This window comes from Alexandromys fortis, unplaced genomic scaffold (assembly GCF_014885135.2).
Source record: "Alexandromys fortis isolate MF-2015 unplaced genomic scaffold, M_Fortis_MF-2015_v1.1 scaffold_163, whole genome shotgun sequence".
NCBI classification, from domain to species: domain Eukaryota; kingdom Metazoa; phylum Chordata; class Mammalia; order Rodentia; family Cricetidae; genus Alexandromys; species Alexandromys fortis.
In genome coordinates, this window is record NW_026068085.1 from 2455522 (window position 1) to 2472351 (window position 16830).

The 16830-nt window shown below is 39.5% G+C and overlaps 1 protein-coding gene across 8 annotated transcripts in view; it reads right to left on the minus strand.

Annotated features, from left to right (window-relative positions):
• The window catches only part of Skic3 (SKI3 subunit of superkiller complex), a 98242-nt gene that overhangs the window by 73724 nt on the left and 7688 nt on the right, over positions 1–16830 (minus strand). For all 8 annotated transcript variants that reach the window (XM_050122167.1, XM_050122170.1, XM_050122175.1 and 5 more), the window contains 5 exons: positions 11632–11722; positions 5478–5621; positions 4881–4972; positions 3901–3976; positions 3306–3446 (listed from right to left, as the gene is read on the minus strand). In XM_050122167.1, the coding sequence (XP_049978124.1) occupies positions 3306–3446; positions 3901–3976; positions 4881–4972; positions 5478–5621; positions 11632–11721 (543 nt within the window). In that variant the 5' untranslated portion in view covers position 11722. The remainder of the gene's footprint in view (positions 1–3305; positions 3447–3900; positions 3977–4880; positions 4973–5477; positions 5622–11631; positions 11723–16830) is intronic.

Genomic DNA, 16830 nt, shown 5'->3' on the forward strand with positions numbered 1-16830 from the left:
TGGTGCCTTTAATCCCAGCAATCAGGACACAGAGGCAGGTGGATCTCTGTGAGTTCTAGGACAGCCAGGGCTAAAGACTCCTTTATAAAAACTAAACTTTCAACTTATGCCTGGCTCTCATGAATCTTCTGCTTGTTTGGTCACATTTGCTTATTTATTTATTATTTATTATGCATACAGTGTTCTGTTTGTTTATTATGTATAAGTGTCCTGCCTGCGTGTGTGCCAGTACGACAGAAGACGGCACTGGATCTCATTACAGATGGTTGTGAGCAACCATGTGAATGCTGGGAATTGAACTCAGGACCTCTCAGCCATTTCTACAACCTGTTTGGTCAGATTTATAAGGTAAGGTGTCCCTCACTAGTAGCCCAAGGTAGCCTTGATGTTGTGGAAATCCTCTTCCTCAGCCTCCCAACCACAGGAATTACAGTTTGAGCCACCACAATCTGCTTAGTCCTGACAATTTAAATGAGGGGTGAAATGTCTATGTAAGCTTTAAAATATATCCTAACTCCAACTGGCCAACTGAGTATACTAAACTAGTAAGGGACAACTTCAAATTTAAAACATCGGCTTAATAAAGCATCTTCCCCTTCACTGCTGGTTGCTACAAAGCAGCCCACTAGAACATTATCCTGTATAGTAATATAACACCACAAGCACACTCTTTGGAAATTCACCCAGAGAAGGAAATCTTTCAAGTGTAGCACCTGACCCTCACTGAAGAAGATTCTCTTCACTTCACAACAGAGACCATTACAGAAAACCACAATTCAAAATGCAGGGAACAACTGATCATGGGATGCCCACCTTGAATAGATGACTCTTTTAACACAACTCCTGCACCCAAGGCTCAGAGAACATTCCAGCAGAAGGAACAAAAAGATTTGAAGAGCCAGGGCACTAGGAAATCTGCTGCTACAAGAGAGCACATCCTTGCTATCTCAATAACATGGCTGCTGAAAACAGACCTGAACAAGCACAACACCAAGGGCCATGCTAACATGGAAGAGGATCTCATGGCCCCACCTAGGCAAACAACTACAGGCAGCTAAGGAATACTGAGAGCACAAGTGATCTCCCCCAGGGAGCTGTCCCCTAATTGGTTATTCAGTACCAAGTGGTCAGCCCCGAAGTCATATATATGCAAGCAACACTGGATGGACTATATTCATATGAACTAATATATTTGTGCATATATAATGTATCTATAATGATAACAAAGAAAAGAAGGCCAGGAATTTCAGAGAAAGTGGGAGGTTGTAGCATGCAGAAGTTGGGAGAAAGGAAAAGGAGGAAAATGTAATTATATTTTAATTTTTAAAAAAGGACTAAGAAAAGTACAGGAGGTAAGGAGAAAGAGAGATGGGTGAATATGACCAATGAATGTTCTTTGTATGAATGCCATAAATAAGCATGGTTAATACATGCTTATAAAAAATTGTTAGGTACAGGAGAACGAGGCAGGAGGATCAAGAACTGATGTCCAGGTTGGCCTGTGCCTTTCTGAGTGAATACAGAGGAGGGATAGATTGGGGGGCAGAAAAAGGGGGAGGGAAGAGAGGAGGAAAGGGAGGATGCAGTTGTGATGTAAAATAAACAAATAAATAAATAAGAAAAAAAGAATTCCAAGCCAGCCTGGGCTACATAATAAGATCCTGTCTCAAAATCAAAAACAAAACAAAAACAAAAAGTGTGCAGGTGTGTGTGTGAGTACGTGTGTGTGTGTGTGTGTGTGTGTGTGTGTGTGTGTGTGTGTGAACTGGGGACTGGGAATAGGTCAGTGTTCAGTATAGTCCTACAACATGCAAGCACTAGATTGAATTGTCAACACAGAAAATAAGGAAGGGTAGCAGAGAGGGGGAGAAGAAAGATGAAATGAAAAAGCAAGAATGAAGGGAAAGAGGAAAGGAGAGAAAGCTGGGAAAAGGGAAGGAGAATGAGAAAGGTGGAAAAGGGAAGAAAACGAAGACAAAAGGAAGCTTCCTTACTACGGAACACAGAAACTCAGAAACTCCTGAGTAATACTAAGTAAACTTAGTAATACATTATTCTTTTTCCTTCCTTCCTTCCTTCCTTCCTTCCTTCCTTCCTTCCTTCCTTCCTTCCTTTCTTTCTCTTTTGGTTTTTCGAGACAGGGTTTCTCTGTAGCTTTGGAGCCTGTCCTGGAACTAGCTCTGTAGATCTGTAGATGAGGCTGGCCTCAAACTCAGAGATCTGCCTGCCTCTGTCCCCGAGTGCTGGGATTAAAGACATGTACCACCTATTATTTTTTTTATTTATGAATTTTCTTCCATAAGTAGAAGTAAATAAAAACTATATTTTACTAATTTTGGTATATGTTTGATACTGTGTTAACCAAAAAAAATAGTAAGGCTATATTATATAGATATTGCTTAAAAGAAATTGATGAGCCACCCAATTTTGTAACTACTAAATTTCTCCTACAACTTCTTGTACAAGACAGTCATTACTACTGCATGTTATAATTGGATCTAAAAATATCCTTGAAAGGTCATGTGTTGAGGGTTTGGTCACCAGCCTGTAGTGAACTTGGTGGTGGCAGAAGCTTGAGGGAGTGAGGCCCAGTGTAAGGAAGGTAGGTACCTGCAGCGGATCCTGGATCCTTTGGCTCTTTTCATCCTAGGCACCACAGGTGAACAGCTCTGATCTACACAGGCTCCCAACCCTGATGCCCTGCCTGCTCTTCACACAGAGCAGGAGAGAGACACTCAGTGCCGACTGACACCTTTGAAGCTGTGCACCACTGTAAACCTTCCCTACGGACACCTTTGAAGCTGTGCACCAGCGTAAACCTTCCCTACTGATACCTTTGAAGCTGTGCACCAGCGTAAACCTTCCCTACTGATACCTTTGAAGCTGTGCACCAGTGTAAACCTTCCCTACTGATACCTTTGAAGCTGTGCACCAGTGTAAACCTTCCCTACTGATACCTTTGAAGCTGTGCACCAGTGTAAACCTTCCCAGTGACAGGGCTGAGTGGCAGGCACACTGACAACTGACAAATAGCTTCTTCTAACAGTTTTAATCCTCAACCCTTTGGGAGAATATACCATATGCCTGGCATATGGTATATTCTCAACAACATTTTCTGAACACGAGAACAAACTGATGACTGAACAGGTAAACATACACAAAGTTGTGTTCAGTCTGTATGCTAAGATGTTAAATCACACTCGAGTTAGTAAGAGGACAGTGTTATATCACTGTGCCTCCATCTTCTAACTGAATTAAGTATTGATTTTCACGATGGCAACCATGAGGAATAAACAAGTTGATACCATCTGCTGGGTTTCATTATCCTGATCCTCTATCTCCTCAGCGAGCATCTGAGTCAGTTTTCTCCACAGCTCGTAAAGCTCTTGCTTGTCTGCCCCGTCGTCTTGCCGTGTCTTTATCAGTTTACTCCATGTCCGAGCCACCTATTGAAAAGGAGATTTCAATAGTTAAGTTACCTTAAACTTAAAATGTTTAACCTAAAGACCAAAATCATTTCATCCATTAACATGTAAAAAATAGCAAAAGTACAATATCCCATGCCATATGAACTCCAAAAAAAAAAAAAAAAGTGGGTTAGGCAAATTTCCAGGGTTCTTCTATGAGAAATGTCACTTAGACAAGAGACAGATGAGCACACCCCAGCCCCACAATTTGTAATACATGGCTGCTAAGCCCCACAGGCACACACTTAGTAAAAGTAAACCAGAATCAAAGGTTAGAACTAGGATATCACAAATTGGAGTTCAATTTCCAAAACACTGTAATTTATTTCTCAAAATTTTTGATATCACACTATCTTAATTTTAACTTGTATTAAGCTAGATGAAGCCTTTTTCTAACCCTTTCACACACAGCCTTTAGAAGCCACCGACCAACCTCTAGGTATCTCTTTTCCTGGTGATGCAGATCCACGAGTTTCCTACAGACATCACGCCACTTCTGCTTGTCAACACTTAGGTTAAAGAGAAGAAGAAAAGGAATTTTAATCTGATAGCGGAAACAAGCAAAGACTTCAAAGCCTTAGACATTTGAGACAACAGTGTTATTGTATACAAGTCTTTTGTAAGGCTGAAGAACGATCATCATTCATTATCTCAATCATAAATTTTAAAATTCCAAACTGAGTCAGTCATTGTAATAGTATTTTCAGACTAATTCAATCACAGGAAATTCTGTGACAAATTTCTGGAAGAAAATTGCTCCTAAATTCTTAATAGATGTTACCAATCCTTCCACTTATCTATTTTTGGGTGTCAAGAATCTGAAATTAACTTAAAACCCAAGCTGTTGGGCACAGGTTGAAGGGATTTTCTTGACTGAATCATTTGAGCTGGGAAGACCTACCTTAAAATCTGTGCCACACCTTCTTGTGGCAGCCTATATAAAGGACACGAAGGACATGTCTGCTTACCCTCACTCTGGCAAGTCATTCCTTTACTGGCACTAGACCCTACTTCTTTGAAATTCCCGAGTTTACCTCAGACCATCTGGGTCACCCAACCTCATGGACAGAATTATGACTGGATTCAAGGGCTTTATCTGTTGCAATAGTCCAACCACAGCCTGTAAGCCACTCTAATAAATCCCATGTATATATATGTAGATTCATTATATCAGTTTCTAGAGAACCCTAACACAACTTCTATACAATTCCTTTCTCTCTCTCTTTGATTTTTCGATACAGGGTTAGCCCTGTAGACCAGGCTGGCCTCAGAACTCAGTGATCCGCCTGCCTCTGTGTCCCAAGTGCTTGGATTAAAGGTGTGACCGCCACTGCCCAGCTCTATATAATCTCTAATCACTCTATCCTAAGTCAGGCTTGTGGAGACCCTGCCCTTTCCCCACATGCTCCTCACCTTTCATAGAGATCCAACAGCCTTTGGTAAACCCCAGGTAAATCACCCTTAGCATTTTCATGATCACACTTCTCATACAAACTTGCTAGCCCCTAAAAAAGGAAGTAGCGGTAAGGATTCTTAGTAAAATCTCTCATGTCCCCACATTTATTTATTGTGTGAAATAATGCACTAACACCTAAAAATTACCAACGTTTACAGGTGAATTATGTGTGGGTTTCCTTCCAAGTAAAGTGAAGTTTAAAAATAATCCATTTGGGTAGGAAGGTAAATAGTGATAAACAGTATCTTTGGCACCTAAAATTAACTTTTACATTTAGAAAATTTAATTTTTTTCATGAGACAGGCGTAAGTGCTTATTTTAACACTGAAGTCTACACCTGCTTTCCCATACTATAGGAAATGAAACATGTCCCCATACTATAGGAAATGAAACATGTCCCCATACCATAGGAAATGAAACATGTCCCCATACTATAGGAAATGAAACATGTCCCCATACTATAGGAAATGAAACATGTCTCCATACCATAGGAAATGAAACATGTCCCCAGACCTGCTTTCCCATACGATAGGAAATGAAACATGTCCCCATACCTGCCAAGCAAGCAACTGCTCTGGCTCTAGTTCGGTAGCCTTTTTATAGGCACCCTGGGCCTGGTCGGGCTGTTCTAGTTCAGCTGCAGCAACACCAATGAAGACCCAGGCATTATAGTTATTTTTTTCTTGTTTTAGCACTGTCTGATTAAGAAAAAAAAGATGAGAGTAAGTTATTACATTTTGAAAACTAATGAACAAGCAACAAAGCAATAGCCAGGACTCTGGATCTGACACCAACAGAGCACAAAACAATGCTCTGTAGCCAAGTACAATGAAGGAAAGATCGTAAGGGTTTGGAACATGAGGTACCTTTTAGTAAAATGCCAAGAGGTCTTGATACCTACATAAAATGACCCCACCATTACCCCCATGAGAATGTTGAGTAGAGAAGAGCAGCAATTCCTGCATCCCTGCCTTCAAATCACTGCAACCAACTCCAATATTGCCTTTTCCATAATAATACACTCCAAAATTAAAGACGAAATCTCTGTGGCAGTTATAGATAAATTCATCCTAATATAACTATAACAAGCAAATCAACAAAGGCAATAAATGTTTAAATAATACCTGTCCTCTAGAACAAAATTATACACAGAGATATTTCTTTGAGAAATATGAGTATTTACTAAAGTAAAGTAAATAGCTTAAAACAAGATTAATATATTCTAGGGAAAGGAAAAAACTAGGAGCTAAATTAAATCTGGCTCTCAAGGTTTTGCATATTCTAGGGAAAATCACACTTCTATAAGTTGAACCTGTGATGTAGGATTCCTCTCTGTATGCTGTGAACACCACTGTTTAACAAAGAAACTGTCTTAGGCTTGGGCAGGGCAGAATAGAGAGAGGTAGGTAGAGAAAACTAAACTGAATACTGGGAGAAAGAAGTCAGAGTCAGAAAGAAGCCTCGTGGCAATACACAGATTAACGGAGATGGGTTAATTTAAGATATGAGTTAGCCAGAAATACGCTTAAGCTATTGGCCAAACAGTATTGCAAATAATATGTTTTCTGTGTGATGATTTCGCTGCTGAGCACCCAGGAACAAGTGGCCTCCTACAACAGATTGCTACTCCAATGTGTGCTAGCTAAATTCACATAAAACACATAAAACCTGAGAGAGCTTGGAAAGGAATTCTAGATACCAGCAAGCAAAGTTTAGTCATTTTTTTTTTTTTTTTGGATGGGCTTTCGTTCCTGGCGACATGCTGCAGCTCCTTTAAGAGAGGTCTTCCTGACTCAGTGGTAGCAGAGAAAAAAAAAGCCGTGAGGTTTTGAAACAGCTTCCTGGGCCATGCTGCCAGTACGAACTCTGATGAGGTCTGGCTATGGAGCACTTAAATGGGGTTTGTGAGCGGAGTGCTACAACTTGCTTAAGGGCAACATAGACCTCTGTGTGCCTGAAAACAGAGCAATGTACATGGCTCTCAGAGGCGGTGAACATGTCTCTGCCATGCTGGACTGCAGAGAGTAAGCAGGCAGGACTGTAGAGTTGGTCTCAGCCATGCCCACTTAGCATTTAAAAAAAGTGCTCCTGGTCAAAAAATAATTACAGATATACAATAAAAAACAGATTCAGAAGAAAAAGACCTCTAAATGGGTCACAGTGTGTATAAAAAATATACATAAGCCTGGGAGAGCAAAGAAAAAGAGGAAAGAGACAGTAAATGTAATATAAATGAGTACAGACAGTCATAGATTAAAGGAGTAAAGATAATAAAATAAATATTAAACTTCTAGAAAAAGTAATAGGAAGAAAGAAATTAAGCCATGTAAAGATGGAATATACACAAAGAGTCTGGATTATGTGTATTATTGTGTTTTCTTTAAATTAATTGACTATAAAAGAGCTAAGAACAGAGAGACATTTCATTGTATGGGCTGCTAAGCTAAACCAGCAAATATATTTTAAAGGTATGCTGATTTCAGAATTTGGGTCTAAGGATATGTTACTTTGAAAAAGAGGTTCTTCTTTTGTTTCCACAGAAGATGAGAATCTATAGATTTCTTCCACACTAATGTGGTTTGATGGACCAAAAGGTCTCCCTGAAAACCCCCCAAAAGAAAATGCTTTGCTTAACAAAAAGCAGGAAACAATTTGAAGAGAACTACACCCAAATTCCCAAATATTGTTTATAAGTATTTGTTTATATTTAAAGAGGGATAGCCTAAAGAATTTTGCATTGGTAAGGATCTTACATATATGTGTGTGTATACATATATATATGCTCTTGATTAAAGTATTGTGTTTGTGCAGCTCATTTAAAAATGTAATGTATAATTAAGAAATATAAGTTAACAAATAATCACCTATAATAGTCAAGCTTGTAGTCATGTTTGTTAGGCTTTCTAGATGTACAGAGATGTATTTCAGATGGATAGGCATTCTTCAAACCTTTCAAAGACTACAGAATATGGTATATAAAATGTTTAAGAACTTAGGACTTTTCATGACAATAAGACACATCTGCTCCTGGCAGCACCAATTAATTCAAAAAGAATATGGGCATCAAACAGACTTCTTATGGAGTTTACTAGCCATTTGGGCAAGAAACTGCTCTTGCCTGGACTGTTTGATGCTATGCTGTATGAACTGGACATGCAGGACCCACAGAGAAATGACTGCTGAACTTGACTAAAGGTGAGATGATCCTTCAGGGTTCCTGCTTCATGAAAGAGTCTGCAAGACATTCTGCAGGACACAGAAGAAAATGACTGACAAACTGCCAGTATAGGTGAAACTGTCTTTGAAATTTCCTGCTTCATGCTAGATACTGTGGGCCTGTAGGCTGAAGATAGATGCTCCAATGATACAGAAGAACTTTGGGTGACTTTCCAGGCAGGGAGATGTCTCTGTCAATTCTAGAGTTTTGGAAGTTGCTTACAATGCACTTCCTGTTTACTTAGGTAATATTATATCCTTCTAGAGTCTTTGATGGAGTTGAAAAACAGATTAGTTATAGTTTTTGCTAGTTATGATAAAAGATAAAGTAGATATAAATATTATAACTGTAATTTATGCTTGATACCTGTTTGGTTATATGTAATTTTACTATGCTAAAGTTAAAACCTTTACCCAGTAAGCCACAGCCTCGTGGCAATACACAGATTAACGGAGATGGGTTAATTTAAGATATGAGTTAGCCAGAAATACGCTTAAGCTATTGGCCAAACAGTATTGCAAATAATATAGTTTCTGTGTGATGATTTCACTGCTGAGCACCCAGGAACAAACAAGTGGCCTCCATTAATTAGGCTTATGTGCACCCACACCTCCCAGCAATCTGTCACCATGTACTATACAAGCGGCACTCTATTCAATACTGATGCCTCCTACAAAACTCAGCAAAAGTTAAACTCCAGTACTAGAGGCTTGTTCTGCTTTTGTTCCAAACACCAAGTATGATGCTGGTACATAACTGCTTATCAAATGACACAAGCTACATGTCAACCGCCAATCAGTAATTACTGTCTGACTAATGATCAAGGTTTCAGAATCTGAAGTACATGTTTAAGGAAACAATCACACACTAAAAAAATGTGGTAAAAATAGACAGAAGATTCTGGGAGAATACAAAGAAGAAAATACCTAACTATATGAACATAACTGGAGCCATCTTTCCCAAAGGAAGGCTTATCCCCTGCTGTAGAGCTCCACCAGACAGAACCACAACAAATATATTCTCGGGTAGCTTTTCTTTAGTTTCAAGCAATTTTGGGTTACTACAGATAGATATATCTCCCATTGCTTAGTTCTCCACTTATAGTTTAAGTCAGGATTTTTGCCATTATAAATTATGAGACATTTGGTGAAATTCACATCAAACTTTTGCAAAATACCCACAGAAAGATATCCATGCTGAGTAATGTAATAAAAATATAGGCCAATAAAATGGCTCAGTGCGCCACCCAGGCTTAAGGAACTAAGTTCAGGCCCTAGAACTCATATAAAGGTAGAAAAAAAGAACTGGTTGCATAATGTTGTCCTCTGATCTCCACATGTGTATGCCACATGCCATGCACATGTACATTACACCCACGTGCATGCGCACACACACATAATAGTAATAACAACAACAGTTCACACACACACACATAATAGTAATAACAACAGTTCACAGACACACATAATAGTAATAACAACAACAGTTTAGCAGCGTAATCATATACACATGGTGAGTTAGGTAAGCCCAGTGCTGGAAGAAGCAGGCTGACCACATCTGCTCCACCCTCTATGTGAACAAACTCTCAGTTCGGCATCTCATCAGTACCACAGTGCCTTAATTCCTACAGGTCTCGGGCATCACAGTACTGTTTTGAACAAATGTCTCACATTCAGAAAGGCTGGCACTTTTTCTGGACCTCACAGCCAAGTAAATAATAAACCTTGAGGCCATGCAAGACTTAGGCTTGATAGCCTGCTGTATACTCAGCCTACTTGTTCAGCCTGCCTTTAAGAGTACAATGTTAACAGACAACTTTACTTGTTTTGGACTTCCCACATGTCTGAATGTGTGCTACAATAATCATTTGCTGAAAACATCAAGAAGGTAAGAAGTGTTCGTATAAACAAATATTCACCATAAACATTGGAAGCAATGTGGACTTAACTTGATAACTCTGATTAGGTTTTCTTAGGTTTGCTTTTCTGAGTACTTCTGGATAAGTAACGTTCAGTCCTTGTAAAACTGTTAAAGAGTTCTGTAAAGTAGCCCTCATTCCTTCCCTTTGTGATGTTCTCTATGCTGACCAATAGAAGTTAGCAAAGCCCCTTGTATGGACAGAGTCAGAGACAGCATTCAAGCAGAACAGATTCAGACTCATGTAACAGACAGTTCACATAGAGGCCTGGAGCCATGAACTACAGACAGATGGAAGACAGCTGAGAGAAGTAGGGAATTCAGAAGTGGGCTTGCTCTTGGCCGAACGACTCCAGGAGCAAATGCTTTGATTGCTCTCCTCACTGTAGCACCAGTGTGCTCAGGTGCCTCTGAGGCAGCCTCCAATGTGTTTAGCCAACGCGCCTACCCCCAATTCAATTACTATGATAGTGGAAAGATGCTGTGGATTCTGACTTCTGAAGCCTCCTCTCCCCCACTCCTGTTTACCCTCATGATCCATCACTGTCACACATGCGCGGTCATCACACCTTGCTTCCTATGCCTCTCTTCCTTCATCGTTCTCAACTCCATCACTCACAGAGTTCACTTTAATAACACAAAACTTCCAGTGGGCATTTTTTAGGGTTAAGCAATCCTTCAAACTCTTACTCATAAGCTTGCAATCCTTTGGCCTCTTTTGCATAAGTTTTCGCAGCATAAATAACAACTGCTTCAAACCTGCTTTAGTCTCAAACTAAAGCAGCAACGTGAGCATCTCATCTCTTACCATCAACCACACCACCAAAATAGAAGCCATCAGAGAAAAATGCTCTTATTTTTACACTGCCAAATCACAAATGGAGCCTGCATGGATCTGTCCCTATCTTTTCTCCTGCCACAACAGAAGAGGAGCTAAAGGCTTCCTGTCATACTCTGCGCCGTCACAGAGGGTGATCTCCCTAAGGACATCACTTCCACCTCCACTATCTGTTTCTCCACCACATTCAACTTTTCTGTTTAACAAGAACATTCCCATCAGGATGTGAAGAAGCTTTAGAATCTTTTTTCTTCCACCCACTGGTCAGATAGAAACTGGAATGTCAACATTCCTCAAAATAATAAAATGCTAGGTAGGCAAGGTGGCCCAGAGGTTAAGGTGCGTGCTATCAAATCCAATGATTTCAGTTCAAGCCCCAGGACTGACGCAGCAGCAGGAGAAATGACTCCTACAATTTGTCCTCTGACCTCCACAGCACAACACACATAACAGATACATTTTGTAATGTAATACAACAATAATAATAGTGCTAAAGTATAGTTGCATTCCATAATGCATGGTGCTTATGATATGTCTGGCTTTAAGAACAAACATGGCTTTGGTAATTTAGCAGTAAAGAAAATCAAGTGCAGCAATAATAGCCTACCCCATTAATAAGGAGATATGCTCTATAGGTTCTACCATTGTCTGAATGTGGACAGTAAATGACTTATACCTTAAAATAACTCATAAATTGGTATTATATTTGGCTGCCAAAGAAACAAATATCCTTTACCTTGCAATGTTTCAAAGCTTCTTTGTACTCTTTGTTTCTGATTGCGTCCCTTGCACTCTTCAGGGCAGTCTTCACTTCTTTGCTCGACATTCTATCAAGACAAGAAGTCACAGTGAACACACAATAATATCTCCCCAATGAAAAGAGTCCCAAAAAACTGAACCATGTGAAAACAAGACACCTACTTCCTGCTCTCTGGGACAGTCTATCCCCTACTCTACACACAGTTCATCCCCTCAGTTCCTCAGATTTCTACTGCAATGTCTGTTCCACGTTGGAACCTCCCTGAACCTTCCCCATCCTACTCAAAACTGCATATTTTCCCTTCTACCCTTCCCTTGCTTTACTTTACTTCAAACGCTCAACACCTCTCCTGTACGTATGTTCTATGGCTCTAGCCTACTGTGTGTAGAGTCTAGTTCTGTATAAACAGGGTTTTGTCTGCTATTGCTTTTTCGGCTCCAGGATTAGTATCTGACAAATGGTAAGTGACCGATAGGTGCATGTTGAAACTGAGCTATGTTAGAATTCCACTCACTCTCTACACATTTAGCTAAAGTACAGATGATCTTATGAACAAGAACCTACAATACATAGTAATTCCAATCCAATTTTATAAGCAAGATCCAGTAGAATAAGCTAAAGACAGAGAAAAACATAAATAGCTTTGGTAACTAAGATGAGAAAATTTTTTAAAGGCCAACATAGTTATTTTAATCTAGTATACTAGATTCTGTGCCATGTAAACCAGAATACTGTCCTCATATTGAAGATTACTGTAATATTACTTTCTCTAAGGAGAAATAATGTAAATGTTCACACAGGGATAGAAGACTGTGCAAAACTGCACACTAATACCAGCCATGAAGAGACACTACACGTGCCCAAGTGTGGTAGCAATTCCTGTAATCCTATCATCAGAGAGGCAGAGGCAGGAGAATCATGAGTTCAAAGCCATCCTCTGCTACACAGCAAGTTCAAGGCCAACCTTTGCTACATGAAACTTTAACACTCTGTATACTGATTTTTTAAAAATAAGATTTTAAAACTTTCAAAGATATATTACTTTATTAGCAAAGTATTTTATTTAATATTACAATATATTAATTTAATCATAAATAAGGTAGTCCATGTTAAAATTTTACAAATACTGACTTACCCAAAACAAATACAATCACAATACAATGTTTAAAAGAGAAACATTTGTATTTTCTGCTTACTCGACCTATTTCTAATCTTATCATAAAGATAAAGCAAATAAAGCTGATTATTGTTCTCTCAAGATCTGTGAAGAATTGTGTTGGGATTTTAATGGATTGCATTGAATCTATAGATTGTTTTTGGTAGGATTGCCATTTTTACTATGTTGATCCTTCCTATCCAAGAGCATGGGAGATCCTTCCATTTTCTGGTATCTTCTTCAATTTCTTTCTTCAAAGACTTAAAGTTCTTGTCAAATAGGTCTTTCACTTCCTTGGTTACTGTTACCCCAAGATACTTTATGCTATTTTTGGCTACTGTGAAAGGTGATGTTTCTCTGATTTCCCTCTCCGCTTCTTTATCCTTTGTGTATAGGAGGGTTACTGATTTTTTTTTTTTTTTGAGTTGATCTTGTATCCTGCCACATCACTGAAGGTATTTATCAGCTGTAGGAGTTCTCTGGTAGAGTTTTTAGGGTCACTGATATACACTATCATATCAGCTGCAAATAACAAAAGTTTGACTTTTTCATTTCCAATTTAAATCCCCTTGATCTCCTTATGTTGTCTTATTGCTATTGCTAGAACTTCAAGAACTATGTTGAAGAGATATGGAGAGAGTGGACAGCCTTGTCTTGTTCCTGATTTTAGTGGAATGGCTTTGAGTTTCTCACCATTTAATTTGAAGTTAGCTGTTGGATTGCTGTATATTGCTTTTATTATATTTATATATGATCCTTGTATCCCTAATCTCTCCAATATCTTTATCATGAAGGGGTGCTGAATTTTGTCAAATGCTTTTTCGAAAACTAGAAGCAGACAAGATCACCTGAAAAAATTTGGGAGCATGGCGGCGGGAGATGGGGGGTAGAAGGAAGGGGAGAAGGGGAGGGTTGGAAAGAGCTTGGGGGAATAGGATAGTTAAGATGGAGGAAGGACAGATATGAGAGCAAGGAAAGAGATATCTTGATTGAAGGAGCCATTCTGGGGTTAGCAAGAAATCTGACTCTAGAAAAATTCCCAGGAATCCACAAGGATGACCCCAGCTAAGACCCTAAGCAATAGAGGAGGGGTGCCTGAACTGGCCTTGTCCTGTAGTCAGACTGATGATTATCTTAAATATCACCATAGAACCTTTGTCCAACAACAGATGGAAACAGAGGCAGAGACCCACATCAGAGCACTGGACTAAGCTCCCAAGGTCCAGTTGAAGAGCAGAAGGAGGGAGAGTATGAGCAAGGAAGTGAAGACCATGAGGTGTTCACCCAAGAGACAACCAACTTGGTATAGGAGGGTCATCTGTCAATGTGTTACTTTCATTGGCTAATAAAGAAACTGCCTTGGCCTTTTGATAAGACACCAGCTTAGATAGGCTGAGTAGACCTAACAGAATGCTGGGAGAAAAAAAGCAGAGTCAGGTAGACACCATGATTCTCCGGCCCCAGACGGACATAGGTTAAAATCTTGCTGGTAAGCCACACTCTCTTGGTTCTACACAGATTATTAAAAATGGGTTAATCAAGATGTGAGAGTTAGCCAATAAGAGGCTAGAACTAATGGGCTAGGAAGTGTTTAAAGGAATACAATTTGTGTGTTGTTATTTCGAGTGTAAAGCTAGTCATGCGGGAGCTGGGCAGGACAAAAAGCAGGCCTGCTCGCCTCATCACTACACCAACTCCAACTGGGCTGCAAATGAACGAGCATGGGATCAAACTATGTTGTGGGAGCTCCTTCCACTCCTTCAGCCAATAGCCACTGAGATACCAGCCCATTGGGGTGTGGTCTCTCTCCCTTTAAAAAAAGCGGCCACTTCCCTTCTCGCTCTCTCTTACTTCCTGCTCCGCTTCCAGCGACTAGACTCCCTTCCTGATTGCGCAGAGGGCTGTTGTCTGGGACAGTGATCTGTAAGTTTTTTCCCCTTTAAATAAATAATCATTCTATTAATCATAATTCCAAACTGGTGTGGGATTGTTTGTGACTTATGCCTTCGCCTTCAAAACTAGTCCCTCTGAATGTGGCTGACAGTTGAGGCAGACTGAGGGGCCAATGACAATGACACTGGGATTTGTCTCTAATGTATGTACTGGCTTTTGGGGATCCTATTCTCTTTAGATGTACACCTTGCTCAACCTGGATGTAGAGGGGACGGCGTTGGACTTTCCACAGGGCAGGTGCCTTGCCCTCTCTTAAGATTGGAAGGGAGTAGGGGGAGGATGTGTGGAGGGAGTGGGGGGAGAGTGGGAGGAAGGGAAGAAGTAGGAATTTGGTTTGGTATTTTTAAAGTAATAAAATAAAATAATAATAATAATAAAAGATAAAGCAAAGACAGATGGATGGATGGATAGATAGATACATACATACATACATACATACATACATAAGGTAAATTTATAGATTAGATAGATAGATAGATAGATAGATAGATAGATAGATAGATAGATAGATAGATAGATACTAAATAGCTAAAGACTCTAGATATTCAGAGTAACGAACTAGGTGACCACCACAGCACACTGCCATAGTATTCAAATGTAGTATGGGAACACAATAAATATTCTACCACCATAAGCACACTAACACATTATAAAAGCACCATACATGAACACAATCTATTATGAACACAGTACATGAACACTTTATACAAACACGTACACTAATATAGTACACTAGCACAATTCGCTCACACAGTACACTAACATAGTACACTAGCATTGTACACACAATACACTAACACTTTAAACAAAGCACACTAATATAACAATGCAGTACACTGAACTAACACTGTACACTAAGTTTACACTGACACAATTCACTCATGCAGCACATGTAGGTCCATTTCTACATGGTATGGTGACCAGAATCCCTGGCCATAGTTTGCACCTGCCACACAGGAGGTCGCAGGTCACCTAGCCTATCTCCATCCCTAACAAAGGGTCAGGATGTTGTTCTGCTCCTTCTTTGTAATTTGGAGGAAGCCTGGGATAGAGATGCTAATTCAGCCTACGTGACAGAGCTGGCATACAGAGCAGGAAGATAGGAAGACATGACAGAGCAGGCATAGATGGGTGTGGACGTGATCACAGCCATTCACCTGGTTACCTAGGAAGCAGAATGCTAATGAATTTCACCCTCAGTTTATGTTTTGAAATATAAGGCTGTTCGGAAAATAAACGCAGAGGAATTTTCAGGATGTGAACTGAGGATTTCCTGAGGGATCACTGAGAATCTCCCTCCTGATAAAGCCATGTGAGTTGTGTCTTTAATCCCACAACTGTCCTCTGGTCCTGGAGAAATAATTTAGGGTGTAGGCTGGTACTGGACCCCGACAAGTACAGTAACTCAACACAGTAACCCAGTACACTAATTTAATACACTAACCCAGCACACAAACATGCTACACTAATGTAATAAATACACTAACATTCTCCACTAGCAGTGCACTCTCAGGGTACACTAACAGATTATACCTACACAGTATCCTAACAGAACATTACCAGTACATTCCAACCAAAGTGAAATGTACAAATATCAAACAAACCTATGATGTTGGAGATTTCAAGATAAGAGTATTGTAACTTAAAGCAAGCTGGTATTCAGAATAATACAAAAATTAATACATTATAAAATCAATTTAGCTGTGAGACATTCAGATTTCCCAAAAACAATTTAAGAACTTGTGGCAATAATTACTTAATTTAAAACAGCACATCACATTCTATCACCTTTGAAACTACTGTCTTATCTGAAAGTATCTCGATATTAATTCAGAAGTGAATTGGAGAAAAAAAATCTTTTCAGTCTACAAATCTTAATGGCAGCAACTAACAAAGTTCAGTCTCAAGCCACATTCCTTCTATTTAAAAAAAAAAAAAAAAAACCTGTAGACTAAAAGAAAGAAATCAATGAGGATGACTGACCTGGAAAAATAGAGATACCCAAGTTGAAAGAGAAAGCGAGACAGAGACAGAGACAGAGACAGAGACATACAGGGGAGGGGAGG